Source organism: Impatiens glandulifera, chromosome 3 (genome assembly GCF_907164915.1).
Source record: "Impatiens glandulifera chromosome 3, dImpGla2.1, whole genome shotgun sequence".
In the NCBI taxonomy this organism is placed as follows: Eukaryota; Viridiplantae; Streptophyta; class Magnoliopsida; order Ericales; family Balsaminaceae; genus Impatiens; species Impatiens glandulifera.
This window is the reverse complement of record NC_061864.1, coordinates 13269732-13284651: the sequence shown is the minus strand read 5'-3', so window position 1 is coordinate 13284651 and position 14920 is coordinate 13269732. Positions and strand designations below refer to the sequence as shown.

At 32.3% G+C, this 14920-nt stretch overlaps 1 protein-coding gene across 1 annotated transcript; it reads left to right on the top strand.

Annotated features, from left to right (window-relative positions):
* The first annotated feature begins 11821 nt into the window (after positions 1 to 11821).
* On the top strand, positions 11822 to 13117 carry LOC124929762 (MND1-interacting protein 1-like). Its single transcript, XM_047470156.1, has one exon. It carries the CDS (start codon positions 11822 to 11824, stop codon positions 13115 to 13117), a length of 1296 nt encoding a protein of 431 aa, XP_047326112.1.
* The last annotated feature ends 1803 nt before the right edge of the window (positions 13118 to 14920 follow it).

Sequence of the window (14920 nt, the reverse complement as noted above, 5' to 3'; positions counted from 1 at the left end):
TATGGCCAAGTACATGATTTGGAGAATTGTGTTTAATGGCTCATTATTTTATGACATTCTTCATATATTCACTATAATGGACACACAATATTGAATTAGGAGTAATAGAATTCAAACAAGAAGGCCAAAAAATAGAAAAAAATAGTCAAAACTCCAAATTAATTAATTTGAATGTTCTTGATGACTCTGTTGTTTCTGAGGATATGAAGGATGCGATGATTGCTAATTTGCAAAAGCCGATTGATGATCTTAAGCCGCTGCTTGAAGAAAGGATAAGATGGGCAGTTAAGAAGGCGTCACAAGTGAAAAGAAAGCAAACCTCCCCAAAAACGAAGGATCTTCAGCTACAAGACAAGTATTTGAAGAAGCAATCTGAATTATCATCTGTAACCAATGGATTGGCTAATGTGGAGAAAGCTATAAAACGTCTTGTGATAGACAAGGAAAAGATTGAAACAGAAATATCGGCATCAAAGTATATAGAATCGGAGACAAAGCAGAAATGTTTGAATGTTTCAAAGAAGTGGCGACGGTTAACAAACATGGAGATAGAGACAGTGAAGCTGCTAGAGGAGATGGAATTGGAGAAGAAAATTATATCGAAATTGGAGATAATGTTGGCTGAGAATGAGACAGCTATAATTCAGGCCGAGGTCGAATTGGGTGAGGTTGCCAAGACAAATAAGAACGCGACCATTGACAAGGAATATTTCACGGCCATAACCTGCCAAACTAATTGGAGCCGAGAATCAGATGAGATTAAAGTCCCTAACAAAAATTCTGAATTTGTCAAAATGCCATAATCTGTAACTAACGAATTAGACAAAAAGATCGATCTGAGTATGATTGATATTGTAAATTTTATGTTTGATTTAGTTTAGGCTAAAGTTGGATCAACATAATATTCATTTTGCATGGTTGGTTCAATTAAATGAAGTTTCAAAACCAAGAGTTAGTTAAAATCTATGTCCCTTTTTTTTAACCATGTTCTTTGTTTATGGTAGGTTCTCAAATCTGGATTTAACTTGTTACGAGTAGTCTAGTAAATTTAGAACAAATCGACTAAAGTAAAATGTGACATGCATACAAATATTCCGAACAAACTATTCTTGAATTTAGTTTTCTTTCATGTATATTATAAATTCTTTATTCTGATACAATCCCAAAGTAATCCCAAACATGCAATTCTAGATAAATTTAGGGTGGAAAAAATGCCTTGGTGGTTATTGAAAAATATCAGAAGTTCTAACTATTAATAAGATTAAAGAAGCCGCTAAATAAATAAAATAAAGTTATGAAATCAAACAACAATTCAAGACGATAAACATACGCACCGAGATAACTATTACCCGTTTCAACCAAATGAGAATTGTCGAGAAATCGCCGAGGTTTTACTCGCAGTTCTTGGCCGCCCTTCACAACATTTGTGTGCTTATTTGGGCAGATTTATTTTTCTAACACTTTGCCTTAATTGGCATAGAACTAATATAAACTTAATTTATTTTAAATTTTCAAATATTAAATAATTAGGTTTGTTTAAGATGTTAGTTGTCTAATGAAACGGCCATGTAGGATTATATCATTCAAAAATCAAAAGGATTCCAAAAATAATAATAAAACCCCTCAACTATTTTATTATGTACAAATTAAACCTCTTCTTTAACTTTTAATTGGTTAAATAGAACCTCTAACTTTGAATTAAACACAGCCTGCAAAAATAGCAACTCCATTTTTCTTGAATTCTCTCACAAAGCAATGGTAAGAAAAGGAAGGCAGAAAAACAGAATGCCTTTAGTCCCAATAGCGGCGGATTCCGGGCCGACAATACTTGAAAACTCATCTTCATCAGAAGCCGATGATGACCCAATCAAGAACTCAACCTCTAACCGGCCTAAAGATGCGTCCTTCGACTGGGAAACATGTACCAAAGAAGAACAGTTGGAGAAAATTATCCGGAAGAAATTGGACCATCTTTTTCGCGAAGCTCTGTCAAGGCTTGTTTGCAAGGGATTTGATCAAGATGTCGCGTTAAATGGGTTATTGGAAAGAGGGTATTGTGTCGGTGATTGTGATTGTTTAACTAGTGTTGTTGAAAATTGTTTGGAATTTTTAACCGGTAAAGAGGTTGAATCGGAAGAACAAGATCAACCTCAACCGTTCCAGAATCTTCATTTGTTAGTAGAGTTCAATCTGCGCTTTATGGTGTATGTTTTGCAAAAACATAGGCCGAGTTTGAATAGATTGTGTATATGTCGGTATATTCTTATGACTGATTTGAATTTGAATCGAGCCATTATCATGAATATCAGACATACCCCTTTTGACGTAACTGACATGCCTAGCGAATTGAATCTTGACGAAGCTGATGTTGTTAATGGAGAAAAAGATGAATTCTTGGCTCTTGAAGTCATAGAAATGCTTGTTAATTTGAATTTTCTTGATAAATATATTACTGAGGATATGAAGGAAGAGCTGAATGCTGCTATGCAAAACCCGATTCATGATCTTAAGCCGCGGCTTGAAGAAAGGATAAGATGGGCAAACAAGAAGTTGGCACAAGCGAGAAGAAAGCAACCCTCCACGATAATGAGTATAGGGGAGGAGCTTCGGGTATATCATTATTTCGCAGAAAGCATGTTAGCGAAGAGGGAATCTGAATTATCATCATTAAAAAATGAATTTCATAATACGAGGAAAACTGGTAAACTTCTTGGGATAGAGCAGGAAGAGATAAAATCAGAAATCTCTGCATCAAAGCTAATAGAATCGGAGATGAAGCAGAAATTGTTGGAGGTTTCAAAGAAGGGGCAGTTGAAGAACTCGGAGAAGCAGAAAGCAGAGCTGCAGGAGGAGATAGAATTGGAGAAGACAAATTTATCGAAATTGAAGCAAGAGTTGGTTGATAATGAGGCAGCTATATGCCAGATTGAGGTGAAATTTTGGGAGGTTGCAAGGGCAAGGAAGGCGGCCGTTGAACAAGTTTACAAGGAATATCGGATGGCCTTAGATAATTGGAAACGAATGGTTAATGCTCGGAAAGCTTGGACAAATGAGGAGAGATTCATTCTTATGGTGCACATGGCGAGGCATAAGAAACTGATTAACAACTCCTTAAACAGAGTCAAATATGAATTAATAGCTTGATGCCGAGAGACAAAATTCTGAATTGGTCGAGTTTATGAACTGAAAATGTAATCATATGTAACTAAGTAATTAGACAAATTCTTTACTTCCTGCATTGTGCTTGTCAAATATATTCAATCTTTGATTTTGTTTAGACTAAAGTTGGATGAACATAATATTCATGATAGAAATAAACTACTCATTTTGTATGGTTAGTTCAATTAGATGATGTTTCAAAACTAAGAGCTACTTAAAATATGTCATACAATAACATGAAAGATCTGCACAATCAAAACAAACATTCTCTGGCACCGGGATCAACTATAACGAGTAATATAGTTAACTCAAAACAAATCGAGTGAAATAAAATATAACAAGCATACAAAATTCAGAATAAATTGTTCTTGAATCCAATTTTTGTTATGTGGATTATAAATCTTAATTCTACTTCACAACCTCAAATATGTAAATTATGGAGAAATTTAAGATGAAAAAATGCATTACTTATGCCGTCTAAATTTAAGAAACATATGCTCACTTATAAAGACTTTATCATCTCAAAATGATTGGATTTTCAAATTATAACTTAAGATAAATTTGAAACTTAGAGTTCATATTGTTTATGATATGAATGTTATGAGTTATTAATTTCTTATATTTGTATGTGTGAATGCATCTCGTCCATGCTAAAGATTAATATTTTTGTTAACCATTATATAAAAGATGAAAGAAACAGTCAAATAAATAAAATAAAGCTATGGAATCAATCAGCAATTTATCGACGATAATCATGCGCCGGGATAAACAATTATCAACGCTTTAACCAAATAAGAACTATCAATAATCGCCGACGTTTTACTCGCGACGCTTGGCCGCTCGTCACAGCGTCTATATTGTTTTATCATCGATTTTTCGTTGACTGACATCGAAATCCTTTGACCGATCATACTAGTGACTTGATTAAATTATGGGCGAACATATACCGATTTATCCTACCAACAATAAAATCTTGAATTAGACTATTTGGGTACATTATTTTGGGTTGAATTGGATTAGGGTTACTCAAATATTTCAAATAATAAAGAAAGATAATAATTATAAAAATATTTGTTTTTTATTTTGATCCATTTTATATTTATTATTTTCTAAAAAAAATTATAATTTATTTTAAGTAATATTTTGAACTAACCTAAATTATTTTATAATTTATTTATAAACTAATATTAATCACATTAAATTAAAATAAATAGTTAATTACATTAATTAAATTATAATAAAATTAAAAAATACAAATAAAATAAACTTACTTATACTAATTTAACTAAAATACATATGATTTTTTTTAGATTTTATAATTAATTTATTTCAATATTTTATTTATAATTTATTTATTTTTTAATAAAAAACATGTTTATCATGTAAAAAAAATATGTTAAAAGATTCAAATGTTTTAATCTATTCATACAATTAATACAAAAACACCCGTGTTTATTTTGTTATCAAACACACCTAAAACACAAAGATATTAATCATTTGTGAGTAATAATGAAAACATAAACTAAAAATGTTCACCAATAAATAAACACAATAAATAAACATAACATCAAATCTAATATTAACGAGCTCGAAGATCCTGTTCACCGACCGCCTCCACCAGTTTTTCCAAAAAAGATATCACTATCGTCATAATAATAACATTGTGGAGTAAACGCATTGGTCGATCGCGATCACTGAACGTTCTACGATTCATTTCAAGTCAAATAATCCACCAGAAAACAATCGCAATAGGGACTCATCGACTCAATCCAACCGAGCGCACGGTTTCTATCCAAACAACCCAACAACCGACGATTGACTCGGGCTTCACCCACTCAATTTCAATAATTTTCCAAAGTAAACTCCAAATCGCTGTTAGGATTTGTATCTCCCAAATCCTACCAGCTTGAAAACAATCTGTAAAAACACAAGAAAGAAGAACACAAGAACACACAGATTTATAGTGGTTCACTCAAATTGAGCTACATTCACTTCAACCACCACCAGATTTCACTATGAAGAAGAATAAGGAATACAGAGTTTTTTGCCTCACACTTTATCTCTCTAGAATTCTATCTTACCAATGTAAACCCTTAATAATCACATATTTATAGGGTAAACATTCAGGTAATAAACCTAAATAACTTTGGTCAGGCCCAAGCCCAAAACCAAAAAAAGAAAACCCAATAAACTCTAATTAACAATGTAGAGTTTATTATAAGTGTAGGCTCCATAACTCAACAATCACATGCAACCACTCATTTGCAATACACAAACAAATTAGGTGTCGTCTTCACCTCTTCGCAACACATACTACAACGACCATCATCTATCATCCGTTAACATCTCTCCATGAACGACACTTTATCAAAAAAATTATATTTTTGAAGGAAATTTAAAATCTCACAATTTCTCTCATATGAGGTCATATAGAACAATTTCCACAAATAATGTGTATCAATGACCAACTTTACATGAATTCATATATAGATGACGTAAGATATCACGCGAAGAAAGAATCATCACAGCCCATTAAGACAACATCCTATTATAAGATAAAAACTTGTTATTAAAAAATCATTAAAATTATACACAAAAATGATCTAACTAGTGTACAACTCGTATAATTAATGAATAATATGAATATAATGGTAAATAAGAGCTGATTGTTTTCATCCTTTCTGCCTATAAGTTATGTGCACGTCTTGCAATGGAAAAAAAAACTGTTGCAAGAAATGAAGTATTTTTATTTGTTTTAAAAAATATAAAAATGAAAAAAACTTTAAATCTAACTATTGAACAATATTTTGTTCTTATCAAAATCCGACAATTTGTTCTAATTGGCATAGAAGTAATCTATTCTATATTAATTGATAGATAAACTTAATTTTTGTAAAAGATTACAATTATAAAATAATTAGGTTTATTGAGATGTCAGTTAGCTTATATAGGCAATATCATTCCAAAGATTTAGCCACTTCTCTGTTTTTTCATTACTCTGCAACTCTCACAAACCAATGCCAAGAAATGGAAAGCGCAAAACTGGGAGACCAACAGTCCCAGTTGCTGCCAAAAATAAAACATTTACCCAAGAAGAACAGTTAGAGATAATTATCAAGAAGAAACTGGAGCATCTTTATGGCCAAGCTCTGTCTAAGCTTGTTTACATGGGATATGATGAAGATGTCGCGTTAAATGGGTTATTGGAAAGGGGATTCTGTGTCGGCGAGGGTTGTGACTGTTTGACTAATGTTGTTCAAAATTCTTTGGAATTTTTAACCGGAAAAGTCGTTGAATCGGAAGAACAAGATCAACCTCAACCTTTCCGGAATCTTGAATTGCTAGTGGACTTCAATCTGCACTTTATGTTGTATATTTTGCAAAAATATAGGCCCAATTTGAATAGAATGTCTATCCGTCGGTGTATTCTTATGACTAATTTGAATTTGAATCGAGCCATTATCTTGAATATCAGGGATACGCCTTTTGAAATAACTGACATGCCTATTGATTTGAATCTTGAGGATGATAATGGAGAGAAAGATGAGTTCTTGGCTCTTGAAATCAAAGAAATGCTTGATAATTTGAATGTTCTTGATGATTCTGTTACTGAGGATACGAAGGATGCGATGATTGCTGATTTGCAAAAGCCCATTGACGATCTTAAGCCGCAGCTTGAAGAAAGGATAAGATGGGCAAGCAAGAAGGTGGCACAAGCGAAAAGAAATCAACCCTTCACGATAACGACTCTAAGGGAGGAGCTTCTGCTATTACAATATTTAACAGAAAGCTTTTTAGCCAAGAAGAAATCTGAATTATTATCAGTAGACAATGAATTGGCTGATGCGAAGGAAACTAAAAAACTTCTTGAGATGGAGAAGGAAGAGATTAAAGCAGAAATATCGGCATCAAAGCTAATAGAATCGGAGGCAAAGCAGAAGTTGTTGGAAGTTTCAAAGAAGGGGATGAAGAAGAACTCGGAGAAGCAGAAAGGGGAGCTGCTGCAGGAGGAGATTGAATTGGAGAAGAAGATATTATCGAAATGGGAGCAAGATTTGGTTGAGACAGAGGCAGGTCTAATCCAGGCTGAGGTGAAATTGGGTGAGGTAATTGAGGCGAGGATCGAGACCATTGGAAAAGTTTGCATGGACTGTCATGTGGCCTTAGATGGTTTGAAAGTAAAGGTTGAAGCTCTGAAAATTCAGACAAATGAGGAGAGGAATATTATTAGTGAACCCATGGAGAGGCTGAGGAATCTGCTTATGGACTCCCTAAAAAAAGTCAGCTGTGAATTACAAGCTTGATCATAATAGACAAAATTCTGAATTGGTCAAGTTTATGAAATGAAAATGCATGAATCTGTAACTAAGAAATTTGACATTCTTTTTGTGCTTTGTTCTTATCAAATATATTCAACCTTTGATTTAGTTTAGGCTAAAGTTGATATTGATTTCCTGTTGGATGAACATCATATTGATTTCTATTGTTGTTGAATTAAATCGAGTATCATTGATATATAAGACTTCAATATCAAACATTTTGGAAAAGTATTCAAGTTATCTTGATAAACATGAAGGATATGCATTAAATTGAAAATAAATTTAGAAACAGAATATTCATTGATAAGTACAAGATCCTACTTTGGACTAGATCAATTTTTTACAATAAAGTTGGAGTTAAAATACTCAAATTAACACTATATCTAGTAATCTAAGTAATTTCGGAACAAATCTACTAAAATAAAATGAATAAAAAGTTTGGGACAAATTGTTCTTAATTATAGTTTATTTTCATGTTGATTAGCGGATTTATGTTAGGGCCAGCTCCGGAAAAAAAAATACGATTAAATTGTGACATAACTCCCTAATTTCTAAATTAAATGGAACACCTTTATTATGTTGATGTATGCTCAAACTTATAGCAGACTTGACATCAATTTTGTTCTTAGAATGCTAGCAACTATGAAACTATGAAAGCTCCAAAGAAAATGTTGAGATATTTACTTGGAAAAAAAAAATATATGCTCACTAGTTAAAGAATTCATCGTCGGAAGTGATTGGATATTCAGATTTGGTTAGATGTATTGATAAGAAAAAAAATCAAATTAAAAAAATGCGACCAAAATTAATGCTTTATAGATGCAAAACTTTATTTCATCACTCGAATTTGTCGACACTATCATCGAGATGCAAAAATATTATTGTGATAACTGCAAAGATTTTTTTCTTCTAAATCGAACAAGTGCAACATATGCAAATTAAATATTCTGCCATTCTGAATAGAAGTTCATAAATAAAGTCAATCTAACGTATAAACATTAATCTTATGATGACAGATCAATTAATAATAAAAGTTTAGGAGCATTAGTAGAAAAAATCAAAAAAAATCCTCAAAAGACTACTAAACTATTTAGGTTAAATACAATACAAGTTCAGCCTAGAAAGTTGTAACCATAAATCTGATTGAAGAAACCGTCAAATAACTAAAATAAAGTTGTGGAATCAAACAACAATTCCCAACAATAAACATGTATCGGGATAAACAGTTATCAACACTTTAACCAAGTGAGAACTGTCAGAAAATCGTGACCGACGTTTTATTGGCGACGCTTAGTAGATTTACTTTTCTAACACTTCATATTAATCTACTTTATTTACTTTGATATCTAAATCCTTTGACCTAATGTAACCGGATCAACAATAAAATCTAGAATTATACTATTTGGGTAAAGTGTTTTAAGGTTTGGATTAGGGTTACTCAAATTATCATATATTATTTTTATTTTATTTTAAATATATTTATTTTTTAATTTTTTTGGGTATGAATAATCATAAAAATATTTGTTAAATTAGTAAAAATGCAGTAAAATTAGAAAATTTGTTTAAAAGAATATATAAAAAAATGAAAGAACTTTAAATCTAACTATATAACAATACTTTGTTCTTACATAATCTAATTATTTGTCCTAATTGACATAAATAATTGTTCTAAAATAAATTGATTGCAATTATAAAATAATTAGGTTTGTTGAGATGTCGGTTGGCTTATGTGGCAGCCATGTCGGTTATATCATTCAAAAGATTACTCTGTTTTTTCATTACTCTGCAACTCGATTTCACATTCTCACAAACCAATGCCAAAAAAGGGAAAGCACAAAACTAGGAGACCGACATTCCCAGTCGCGGCGTCTGCGGCGGCGGCGGCGGCGGCGGAGGATTCCGACCCGACAAAACTTGGAACGTCAACTTCATCTTGCCCGTCTGGAGCCGACGAACCAGGCAAGAACAAGAACTCAACCTCTTACCTTAACGTCGAGTCCCTGGACTGGGAAACATGTACCCAAGAAGAACAGTTAGAGATATTCATCAAGAAGAAATTGGAGCATTTTTATGGCCAAGCTCTGTCCACGCTTGTTTACAAGGGATTTGATGAAGATGTCGCGTTAAATGGGTTATTGGCAAGGGGATACTGTGTGGGTGAGGGTGACTGTTTGAGTAATTTTGTTCAAAATTCTTTGGAATTTTTAACCGGAAAAGACGCTGAATCGGAAGAACAAGATCGACCTCAACCGTTCCGGAATCTTGAATTGCTAGTGGACTTCAATCTGCACTTTATGTTGTATATTTTGCAAAAATATAGGCCGAACTTGAATAGAATTTCTATATGTCGGTGTATTCTTATGACTGATTTGAATTTGAATCGATCCATTATCATGAATATCAACGAAACTTCTTTTGAAATAGAAGAAATGCCTGGTGATTTGAATCTTCAAGATGAAGATGGTGATAAAGATAGGTTCATGGCACTTGAAATCAGAGAAATGCTTGATAATTTGAATGTTCTTGATGATTCTGTTACTGAGGGTATGAAGGATGCGATGATTGCTGGTTTGCAAAAGCCGATTGATGATCTTAAGCCGCTGCTTGATGAAAGGATAAGATGGGCAAGCAAGAAGGTGGCACAGGCGAGAAGAAATCAACCCTTCACGATAGTGAGTCTAAAGGAGGAGCTTCAGCTGTTACAATACTTCACAGAAAGCTTTTTAGCAAAGAGGGAATCTGAATTATTATCAGTAAACAATGAATTGGGTAATGCGGAGAAAACTGTAAAAGGTCTTGAGATGATGAAGGAAGAGCTTAAAGCAGAAATATCGGCATCAAAGCTAATAGAATCGGAGGCAAAGCAGAAGTTATTGGAAGTTTCAAAGAAGGGTCGGAAGAAGAAGAAGAACTCGGAGAAACAGAAAGAGGAAGAGGAGCTGCAGGAGGAGATTGAATTGGAGAAGAAAAAGATATCGAAATGGGAACAACAGTTGGTTGAGACAGAGGCAGCTATATTCCCGGCTGAGGAGAAATTGGTTGATGTAACTGAGGCAAGGATTCATGCCCTTGCACAAATTTACATGGAATGTAAGCTGGCCTTAGATAGTTGGAAAGTAAAGTCTGAAGCTATGAATATTCGGACAGATGAGGAGGAGGATATTATTAGTGAACCCTTGGACAGGCTGAGGAATCTGCTTATAGAAGCCCTAACAAAGGTCAGTCGTGAATTACAAGCCTCAGATAGTTTATGAACTGAAAAAATGCATGAAATTGTAGCTATCGAATTAGACAAATTCTTTTACTGCTTTCTGCTCATCAAATATATTCAACCTTTCTTTTAAAGTTGATATTGATTTCCTGTTGGATGAACATTGTATGGTTGGTTGAATAAATGAGGTTTTAAAACTAAGAGCTAATTGAAAATTGAGTATTATTGATATACAAGACTTGAATATCAAACATTATGGGATGACGCGATTCAAGTTATCTAGATAAACATGAACGACATCGACATGCATTCAATTGGAAAGAAATTTAAGGCAACTTAACTTTGCTTGTGTTCTTAAAATAGTTGTAATGAGTCATCTAGTAAATCAGGAATAAAATGAAACATGAATAAAAAATTTGGAAAAAATTGTTCTTAAATCTAGTTTATTTTCATTGGGTAACCTCTAAGGTTTAAGAAAATTAGGATGGAAAAATAGTTATATTTGTATTTCAGTTCAGAAAGGATATAAATTTAATTTCAATCAATCAATCAATATCCTAATAATCATTTACAAACAATGAGTTTAAACACAATGAAATGGAATAAATTAGTTATAGAGTTTCCTTTTAAAATTAATTATTAATTTTTCTATTTTCTGTAATTAGTTTGTATAAGAAATTTTAGAAAATAGTTTCATTGACTCAAAACTATTTTAAAATTATAAATTGGGGATCTAAATAAATAATATACTTAGATAAAAAAAAAGGTTTTAAGCAGAAAAAGTTTTATTAAATTATTTTTGCCAAACTATTTTTTTTTCTGTGAATTTTTTTTGATGAGCAGTTAAGAGAGATCATGATTCATGATAATCAAATTTAAGTTATTTTTTGTTCTAATTTTTTCTTTATAGATCTTAAATAATATCTTATTATTTTATTGTTCAAATTATATTGTGATTTAAAGAATAGAAACATGAGAATGAGTTAAAGGGTGTTTTTTAGATTTGTTTTAATGAGAAAGAGTTTTAAGTAACTGTATTGATGCTTTTAATGAATAATAGTTTCTTGTAATCAAACAATTTTTCCATTATATATATATTTGAAACTCGGTTTTCCTTGTATTCCAGAAACAAATGGCAAAGGATGGAAGGCACAAAAATAGAAGACCGTCAGTCCCAGTAGTGGATTCAACCTCTAATCCTAACATCGAGTCCCTCAAGTGGTTACCATGCAAACAAGAAGAACAGTTAGACAAATTTATCAGGAAGAAACTGAGCCATCTTTATGGCGAAGCTCTGTCTAGGCTTGTTTGCAAGGGATATGATGAACATGTCGCGTTAAATGGGTTATTGGAAAGGGGGTATTGTATCGGTGGTGAGGCTGACTGTTTGAGTAACGTTGTTCACAATTCTTTGCAATTTTTAACAGGAAAACACGATGTTGAATCGGAAGAACAAGATCGACCTCAACCCTTCAAGAATCTTGGATTGTTAGTGGACTTTAATCTGCACTTTTTGGTGTATACTTTGCAAAAATATAGTCCCAATTTGAATAGAGTATCTATACTTCGATGTATTCTTATGACTGATTTGAATTTGAATCTAGCCATTATCATGAATATGCCTTTTGACATGCCTAGTGATTTGAATCTTGATGATGGTGGTGATGATGGAGAGAAAGACATGTTCTTGGCTCTTGAAAGCAGAGAACTTCTTGATACATTGAACATTCTTGATGACTCTGTTTCTGAGGATATGAAGGATGCGATGATTGCTGATTTAAAAAAGCCTATGGATGATCTTAAGCCGCAGCTTGAAAAAAGGATAAGATGGGCAAGCAAGAAGGTGGCAGAAGCGAGAAGAAAGCAACCCAACACGATTACGAGTGTAGTGGAGGAGCTTCGGGTATTTGAATACTCCTTAGAAAGCATGTTAGCGAAGAGAAGACATGAATTATCATCAGCAAACAATGTAATAAATAATGCGGAGGAAAGTAAAAAACGTCTTGAGATGGAGAAGGAAGAGATTAAAGCAGGGATATCGGCATCAAAGCTAATAGAATCGGAGGCAAAGCAGAAATGTTTGGAAGTTTCAAAGAAAAAGAACTGGGAGAGGCAGAAAGTGAAACTGCAGGAGGAGGTAGAATTGGAGAAGAAAAAGATATTGAAATCGGAACAAGAGCTGGTTGAGATTGATGCAGCTATAAAGCAGGTTGTGGTGAAATTGGATGAGGCTAACAAGGCAAAGAAGGCGGCCATTACACTAGTTTACTTGGAAAATCAGGTGGCCTTAGAGAAGTGGAATTGTTGGAAACCAAAGGTTGGTGCTCTGAAAAGTCAGACAAATGGGGAGAGTCATATTGTTAGTGAACACTTGGAGAGGCTGAAGAAACTGCTTACAGAAGCCTTATCATTTGTCAAATATGAATGAATTACAAGAGTACTTAGGCCGAAAGTTATGAACTGTCAAACTCTTTTCCTGCTTTGTGCTTATCAAATATATTCAAGGCTAAAGTTGATATTGATTTCTATGGTTGTTTGAATTAAATCAGGTTTGAAACTAAGAACTTATTTAAGAACTTATTAAATCGAGTATCATTGGTATAGAAAACTTCAATATTAAACATTTTGAGGGTGAAATGATTCAAGTTTTCTAAATAAACATTAACAATCTCCATTCAATTGGAAGAAATTTACTCATCGCGCACACTTTGGACTAAATCGATTTTGCTCGTGGCCTATTTACTCTACTCGAATTAACTATATAACCTAATTTAGTGGGTTAGATGTTAGGTTAACACATAGTGACTTAAAGAATCAAACTTTGTTGGATTAATTTATCTGGGTACTTTTGAGAGGTGCCTTACTCAACCGCCTAACTGACATTATCCTTGTCTTAGTAAGATAAGTAGGTATAAAAAGGATAGTTCGATGCTATCTATAAAGGTAGTGCCTTAATCCAATCAATAATTGATACATATCAATCTTTAAATTTCTCTCTCTCACTGTTAACTAATAAACTTAACTATAGTTGAGAATTTAAAAAAAGAAATAATATATTAAATTATTTTATATTTTTTTTAAAATAAAAATAACATAATAATTTTAAATCACCTTTATAAATATATATGTATTAAATTATTATATATATTTTTGTTACAAGGAATAACATAATAATTTAAAAAATTATTATTAATTAAATATATATCAAATTATTATTATTTGTTAATAACAAAATAATGTTATACATGTTTTGTATCGAATGCATTAAATCATTATATATATTATTTTATAAGAAACAACATAATAATTTAAAAAATATATTATTAATTAAATATATATCATATTAATATTATTTAGTAGTGACATAAAAATTATAACAAAATAATTTAAAATTATTATTAATTAAATATATATATTACATTAATATTATTATATGTAAGTAAGGATTTAAAGGAAAAATTATGCATTAAATTATTATATATATTTTTTAAGAGAAATAATATTATAATTTTAAATAATTATATTATTTTTAGTTAAAATAAAATATATAATAATTTAATAAATTATTTTTTCCTTTAAATTCTCAACTATAGTTAAGTTTATGAATCAACGGTGAGAAACATATATGTCATTTAGGGAATGGATTCAAGTGAGTGCCCGTAGCATTGAAACGAGACGCTTAACTGACCTTACCGTAGTCTTACTTTATGTGAGTATGAAGTACACTTATATATAGAATATAAGTTATAGGTATAAAAGTGTATAAGTTATATATTTATTATTTGGTTAGAATTATAAGACATAGTATGACTTGATCTTCCTTGTATTCCACAAACAATGGCAAAAGAGAAAAGGCACAAAAATAGAAGACCGTCAGTCCCAGTTGCGGCGGATTCCGGGTCGACAAAACATCGAACGTCAAAATCATCTGAAGCCAATATCCCAGGCAAGAACTCAACCTCTAACCCTAAAATTGAGTCCCTCGAATGGGTAAAATGTAACCAAGAAGAAAAATTGGATAAATATATCCGGAAGAAACTGGCCCATGTTTATAGCCAAGCTCTGTTTACGCTTGTTTACATGGGATGTGATGAAGATGTCGCCTTAAAAGGGTTATTGGAAAGAGGGTATTGTGTCGGTGAGGCTGACTGTTTGAGAAACGTTGTTCAAAATTGTTTGGAATTTTTAACAGGAAAAGACGACGTTGAATCGGAAGAACAAGATCGACCTC

Excerpts from the sequence above, each read along its gene's own strand:
- LOC124929762 (XM_047470156.1), top strand. The coding sequence starts at position 11,822 with ATGGCAAAGGATGGAAGGCACAAAAATAGAAGACCGTCAGTCCCAGTA.